An 8,011-nucleotide genomic window follows, 5' to 3' on the forward strand; every position below is an offset into this window, starting at 1 on the left:
GAGAAACTTCAAATACTGAAAGAGATCACCCTTGCAACACAATGGGACTAGACATAGGATTCACATTAAATCCGAACCAGTAGAAAAATTCCGGTGTCTTTATTTCCTGCACTTTATTTCTGTATTATTATTATTATTATTATTATTATTATTATTATTATTATTATTATTATTATTTTGTTCTTATCTCTAGTCGACTAACTGATAAACTAGTCAACTACTTAGGATACTGAAAATAAAAAGCGACAATTCATCCCCCCTTGTACTTTCAATTGGTATCAGAGCTAGTCTCACACTTTTTGCTTAACAGCTTGTGAGAAAAAATCATGAAAAATCAAGTATCTGTTGGATCCCTCTTTCAAGAAGGAATGTCGCAAGTCAGACCACTATATTTCAATGGAAAACACTTTTCTCACTGGAAAGTGCGAATGGAAATATATGCAAAATCCTATGATGTCAACGTATGGTGCGTTATCAAAAAGGGTAACTATCTACTACCAGCAGCAGCCCAACCACCCACTAATACGGAAGATATAGATGAATATACAGACGAGCAAATGGCAGTACAGGTCAATTCTAAGGCACGAAATTTACTCTATAATGCTATAAGTGGAGAGGAGTATGAGAAAATCTCAAGTTGTGACACATCCAAAGAAATGTGGGATAAAGTGGAAGTTACTTATGAAGGAACCAACAAAGTGAAAGAAAATCACATAAACATATTGGTTCATGACTATAAACTCTTCCAGATGAAAGAAGGAGAATCCATTGAGGAAATGTTTGCAAGGTTCAACAAAATCATTAGCGATCTAAAAGCCTTTGGTAAACCCTACTCAAGTGGTGATCAAGTTCAAAAAATTCTAAGAAGTATACCTACCACTTGGCAGACAAAAGTAGTCGCACTCGAATCTCAAGATCTAAACAAACTTTCATATAATGAGTTACGAGGAGATCTTATAGCATTCGAGAGAACACATCTCAAGAAAACAAACCAGGAAGAAAAGAAGAAAACAGTTGTCTGCAAAGCTACAGCTGAAAGACCTGAAAATGATATTGATGATGACCCAGAAGCACTTGAAGAAGAGATTGCCATAGTATCAAGAAACATAGATGGTTTAATGAAAAGGTATATAAACACAAGAAGGGGAAGGATACCACCCAGGCAAACCAGGAAATACAATGAAAATGACAAGAATGTTGAAAAATGTTACGAGTGTGGAAGTTATGGGCATGTTCAAGCTGAATGCCTAGATCTTAAAAGAAAGGTCTTCACAGGATTCAATAAAAATAAATCTTTCGGAAGCTGGAGTGATGAAGACAGTTTAGAACACGAAGAAATAGTAAACCTGTGCTTCATGTTCATTTTGGAAAATGACATGAATAGATAATCGGGCTTTGGAGCAACGAAGATGCATCAGGCGATGAATGCAAAGAAGATACTAAAAATTGTTTCATGGCACGAGGTGAAACAAGCGAGGAATACCATAGAAAGAGCCGCAAAGAAAAATGGTACTTAGACAGTGCATGTTCAGTCACATGATATGTGAAAAAAACCTGTTCAAAGAAGTTACTAAGATAAATGGAGGAAGTGCCAAATTTGGTGATGATTCAAGAGGAAAGATAGTTAGCACCAGCATAGTTCCATTCAATAACAACTGTGATATTACTGAAGTATATCTTGTAGATGGAATCAACTATAATATTATGAGTATAAGTTAGCTATGTGATTCAGGGTACGCCGTTAAATTCAAGAAAACAGGATACGCTGTTAAATTCAAGAAAACAGGATACGCAATTGAAGATGAGTCAGGTAAAATAATACTCCCAGGAAAAAGGTAAGGAAATGTTTACATTCTTGATGGCATTGAAAACTTAGATAGTCACATCTACTTAGCATCTATATCTGATGATCCATGGTTGTGGCATAAGAAACTTGGTCATGTAAGCATGCATCTAATTGAGAAAATCTCCAAGCATGATTTAGTTACTGGACTTCCTAAACTCATGTTTTCTAGAAATCATGTATGTGATGCATGTCAGATTGGTATACAAACCAGAAATTCCTTCAAACGCAAAGAAATTGTGTTTACCACCAAGCCCTTACAATTGCTTCACATGGATTATTTGGACCCACCAGAACTGCTACCATGGGAGGAAAATGATTTGCTTTTGTTACTGTTGATGACTACTCATGTTTTACATGGGTGATTTTATTATCTCATAACGATGAAGCTTTGAAATACTTTGAGATTTTCTGTAAAAGAGTTGAAATAGAAAAAGGATATCTCATCACAACCATCCAAAGTGATCATGGAGGATAATTCGAAAGCAGAGCATTTGAAGATTTGTGCAGTGATCAAGGTTATACACATAACTTTTCAACTCCAAGATCACCTCAATAGAATGGAGTAGTTGAGAGGAAAAATCAAACTCTACAAGATATGTCCAGAATAATGATATTGGAACATTCCCCGCCAACTCATTTTTGGGCAGAAACAGTAAGCACAGCCTGCCATATTCTCAACAGATGTCTTATAAGACCTATCTTGAAGAAAACTCCATATGAATTATGGAAAGGTAAACGATCCAACATAGGCTATTTTCATCCTTTTGGAAGCAAGTGTTTTATTCACAATAACGGTAAGGACAATCTTGGAAGATTTTATCCAAGAAGTGATAAAGGTATTTTTCTAGGTTATTCCATAAATAGTAGATCTTTTAGAGTTTATAATAAACGTACTTTATCTGTAGAATAATCAGTACATGTCATATTTGATAAAAATAACACTATGACCGAGAAAGGAATTATTGCAGGTGATGAAGATATCAGCCAAGAAATATCACAGACAAGCAAAATCACATAAGTTGACTGATAGTACAGACGCAATCATATAGTCAACTAATGAACCTATCAATAATCAACTAGAATCACAAAAAGAGTCAACTACTCATATGATTGAAACATGTCCAAATGAGTGGAGAAGTGAACCAGAATATCATTAAAAGTATATCATAGGAGATCCAAGTGAAGGAATGAAAACCAGGGGAGCTCTCAAGAAAAAGGCAAATGTAGCACTCATCTCTCATATCAAACCAAAGAAGGTTGATCAATCCTTAAAAGACTCCATCTGGGTACAAACAATGTAGGAGGAACTCGATCAATTTGATAAAAATCAAGTCTGGGAATTGCTACCTATGCTTGCAAATGCTACTGTAGTTGGAACCAAATAGGTTTTCAGAAATAAGCTAAATGAAGATGGAAGGTTGTGAGAAATAAAGTCAGATTCGTAGCCCAAGTCTACTCACAATAGGAAGGAGTCGACTACGATGAAACCTTTGCATTAGTAGCTCGACTAGAGTCTATACGGATTCTTCTTGCATATGCATCCTTCAAACAATTTAGACTTTTTCAAATGGATGTCAAAAGCGCTTTTTTAAATGGCTTTATGATGATGAGATATATGTAAAACAACCTCCTAGTTTTGAAGACTCAAAATTTCCTTACAACGTGTATAAGTTGACTAAAGCCCTGTATGGACTCAAACAAGCTCCATGAGCCTGGTACGAAAGGCTTAGATCATTTCTACTTGACCATGGCTTTACAAGAGGTAAAGTCAACACTATATTATTTATCAAAAGATCATCAAGAGGTAATTTATTATTCAAGTCTATGTTGATGATATTATATTTGGAAGTGCTAACCCTCTTTTATGCAAGGAATTCGCTAATCTCATGCAAATTGAGTTTGAAATGAGTATGATGGGAGAGCTTACGTTTTTTCTTGAACTTTAAATTCTACAATCTGAAGAAGGAACCTTTGTGTGCCAGATGAAATATACAAAGGAATTAATTCAAAGGTTTGACATGAGTAGTGCTAAAGCAATTGGTACACCAATGAGCCCGTCAATAGGTCTCGACAAGGACGAAAAAGGAAATTCAGTTGATGAAACTAAATGCCGTGGATTGTCTCTTTGCTTTACTTTACTGCCAATCGACCAGATATTATGTTCAGTGTGTGTAAATGTGCCAGGTTTCAATCAGCTCCTAAGGAATCGCATCTGACTGAAGTAAAGAGAATAATTCGTTATCCCATCAGAACTATTTCATATGTACTATGGTAACCACGTTCTAACAATTTTAAGCTTGAAGATTTTTCAGATGCCGATTTTGCAGGTGATAAGGAAGACAAAAAGAGCACCAGCGGAACATGTCAATTACTGGGAAAGACATTAATATCATGGAACAATAAGAAACAAGGCTCAGTTACATTATCCAAAACTGAGGCATAATATGTTGCCATTGGATAGTGCTGTGCACAGTTACTATGGATGTCTCATCAACTGGGTGACTATGAACTATTTTTAAAACCTATTCAAATATTTTGCGATAACTCTACTGCTATATGTCTCTCAAAGAATCCTGTGCATCATTCTAGGGTTAAGCATATAGATAAAACATCATTTTATTAGAGATCATGTCCTTAAGGGAGATATAGAATTATCATTTGTTGGCACTACTAATCAATTAGCAGACTTTTTTACTAAGCCTTTACTTGAAAATAGATTTTGCTTCCTAAGAGAACTACTTGGCATTATTTCGCTTGATCATAAAAATTAGGTTCTATGTGTTAATTTTAATTCTTTTATGTCTAATATTTTTAGTTTTATTTTCTCTGTAAGAATGCATTAAATAAGCGCCTCCGATTTCCCTCTCTTTTCCCATCAGTCACAACTTTCAAGAAAGGAAAATCAATCATCATGACCCTTCACTGACACCCTTTCCTTTCCTGTACTCAACTGTCAAAATCTTTTCTTTTTAATCCTCTGAACCATCTCCTGTCTTCATTGTTCTTATCGCTCAAAAACCCTTCTTCAAAATTCTCCAATGGGTAAACACTCCAATAATCCATATGCCTCCACAAGAAAAAGTACTCGTTCTAAGGGAAAACCCACCTCTCAACCTCTAAAACAAGCAAACCTAGGGTCTGATCACTCAGAAGGGTTTGCCTCTTCTCAGGCAAAACCATCTGACCACTCTCACTGAATAGGATAAAAAGCTCTTGGCAAAGGGCCCATGGAAGACCCCCTTGAATCTTTTACCCCCAAGAAATCCAAAGTAGACCTCTCAAGTTCTCTAGATTCCGACCTCAATTTCCGTGATACCTCGAATAGGGATTTCTTTGTTTCTCTCAAAGAAAAGCCCATTTCTCACGACAGAGTAATCGATCTTGATGACATGGAGGCCCTCAATTATAAGGTAAATGATTTGTTTTCTTTTCAAGGATGGTCTAAATTCCTCTTTGTACCCCCTCCCAAAGTTTAACCTTTAGTGAGGATGTTCTATGCCAATCTTCATTCTAGTAAGCCTGATAAGTTAGAATCCCTAGTTCTAGGAAAACGCATTGTCCTTGATTGTGCCATGTTTGACTCAATTTTTCAGTGTAAGTGCTCTGGCTTTCCCATGCTTTTCAAAAATACTTGACCTAATGACTTTGAAATTTCTTTGGATCAATCAAAATGTTGTATTGCTAAGTGTCCATCGTATTTCCTTCCTTACCAGTTAGGTCCCAGTGATGTTAGTTTCAAAACTCAAGTTCTGGCCCACATTGTTGCAACTACCCTTCTTCGTCGCACTGGCTCATTCTCCACCTTCTCTCAACGAGACACCTTTTCGTCTATTGTCTTGTGACCAAACTTAAGATTAAATTGTCCTCATGGGTCATAAATTCATGATTTAAAGTGATGATGATCCCACCAGTCTATCCTATGGTATGACTATCACCCACATCTTGGAAGCCCACGACATCTCTATCTCAGAATATCCCTTTGTTTCTGTTTTAAAGTCCTACAATTCTAGAGCCTTTTACAGTATGGAGTATGTGTGTACTAAGGGTTCCTGGGTGAAGAAACAGGAAGGTGATGTCAAGAATGTTCAGCATGATTCTAAGATCAAAGCCTCTGTTTCCCATCATAATATAACTAATCCAAATTTTGTAGAAAAATTGACTGCTATTGACAACAAGCTGACCACCATCAAGAACTTTCTTGCTGCAACTCAATAATCGGTTGGGGACATCCATGCCATCTCCAAAGATACTGGGTCTGACGTTTCAAAGATAAGGGTCAAAATTCTCAAACTTGCAGAAAACGCAGCCAAAGCATTCAAGGAAGTATGCGACATAATTGATGGGGTAAAAGTTTTAGCTAATGCCATCTTTAAGTGTCTAAAAGAGGCAATTTGCAACACTCTCACTTATTTATTGCATTGTTAGTTGTGGATATTTCAGACAATTTTTTGCCATTTTACTGTTTTGGACTGGATAACCAATCGCTAGATATTTTCTTTACTTTTGCTAAACTCTGCATGCCAATAATTTGCAAATATTTGCGTATGATGTGCCTGTTTCTTCTTAGTTTCAACTGTATATATGCATATCCCCTCTTTGCTGATGCCAAAAAGGGGGAGAAAAGATAGTCATACGTTCTAGGACAAATAACAACACTTGTTTAGGGGGAGTTGACTGAAGCATATGCATCACCTATTGATGGGGAGTCAACTGAAGCACATACAACACTTGTGGAGGGGGAGTCGACTACAGTAGAGCAAGCTAACAGGGAGGTAAACTATTGTTTATATAATTTTTGTCATCATAAAAAATGGGGAGATTGTTAAATATGAGTTTCAATGATAAAAAAATAATATATCACATTTGGTGCATGGTCACAAGGGATAAAACAAAGAAATCAAGATTCCCTATCATTCAAGCATGGACTAAGGAAACAATATATCAACGGAAGCAAAGGAAAGGAAAAGTATCAATGACTAGCGATGAAAAAGGAAGAAGCAGCAGAAATCTGGAAGAAGAATCAATCAATGATTTGATAGAAAATTGACGTAAGCTAGTATAGGAAGGTCCCAAAATCAAAGGAAAATAAGAGTGCAAAGTTCTACACTAGAGATTGTTAAAGCCCGAAATTAGGGGATCCACTATCAATCACTCAAGTAACGGAAAAATTTTCCCAACGGAAGAAAAGCATGTCAAGGACACAAGTCAAGGAAGATCAACGAAAACCTGACCTTATTCTTGGAAATAATCAATTTGCGATTCAGTTTGTTGATACCCAATTTTGCCCTCATGTTTTTTATATATACTTTCAAAATATTATTTTGCATCATTACTTAATTTTCAAGAGTTATACAAGTATTTTCAATAATTTTCTATAATTCTTAGAGTTTTAAAATTGATTTTCTTGCATTTAAATACCTGATTATTTATTAATTATTCTTTCAAATTATTTGGGATGACTTAATCATCTAAACTTATTATTTTTATCCACATATAGGTTCCATAATACTTTTACCTCATTTTATAATTGTATTTGTATTTTAAGGCTATTTACACAATTTTGCAACAATGGCCTAAGTGTTATACATAATTACATTTTCTCACATTATTTGTGCCAAATAGAATTTTTATAATTTTATAATCTTAAGTTATTAATTTCAATCACTTTATTGCACAAGTAATATTTTATTATCTATTAAATAGTTTTATAAATTAATTTATTAATAACTTTTGTGTATTTAATTTACAGCCCAATTTTGGGCTAATTTCGGATCAAATCACGGCCCAAAATAGCTGGCCCATCTCCAATAAATACCCCAGACCAAACTAGATTCCCTCTAACCTATAACCCTGCCGGGACTCGTTCTCCTAACCGCCCCATCTCTCTTTGACTGTGGCCGTTGATCTCAGATGATCAACGACCCATAATAAAACCCCAGTTTCCCTTATATCCCATAACCCAAACCCTAGACCCTATTTCCTATATCCGCCTCATTCAAACACTCCACTTCACCTCTTAAACCTAAACCCTAGCGACTGAAATTGTCTCACCCTTTCTCTACATATTCCCTTCGAATTATAGGTTTTCTTGCCTTTTCTAAATGCTCACCACTCTGATATGGTAGTATTGAGTACCGTTCCATATATGGAAGGTGTATCTCATGT

The 8,011-nt window shown here is 35.7% G+C and overlaps 1 protein-coding gene across 1 annotated transcript; it reads left to right on the plus strand.

Annotated features, from left to right (window-relative positions):
- Positions 1 to 326: 326 nt before the first annotated feature.
- LOC142162234 (uncharacterized) lies at positions 327 to 1,388 on the plus strand. The gene has a single exon (XM_075218561.1). It carries the CDS (start codon positions 327 to 329, stop codon positions 1,386 to 1,388), a length of 1,062 nt encoding a protein of 353 aa, XP_075074662.1.
- The last annotated feature ends 6,623 nt before the right edge of the window (positions 1,389 to 8,011 follow it).

Source organism: Nicotiana tabacum, chromosome 7 (assembly GCF_000715075.1).
Source record: "Nicotiana tabacum cultivar K326 chromosome 7, ASM71507v2, whole genome shotgun sequence".
Taxonomy (NCBI): domain Eukaryota; kingdom Viridiplantae; phylum Streptophyta; class Magnoliopsida; order Solanales; family Solanaceae; genus Nicotiana; species Nicotiana tabacum.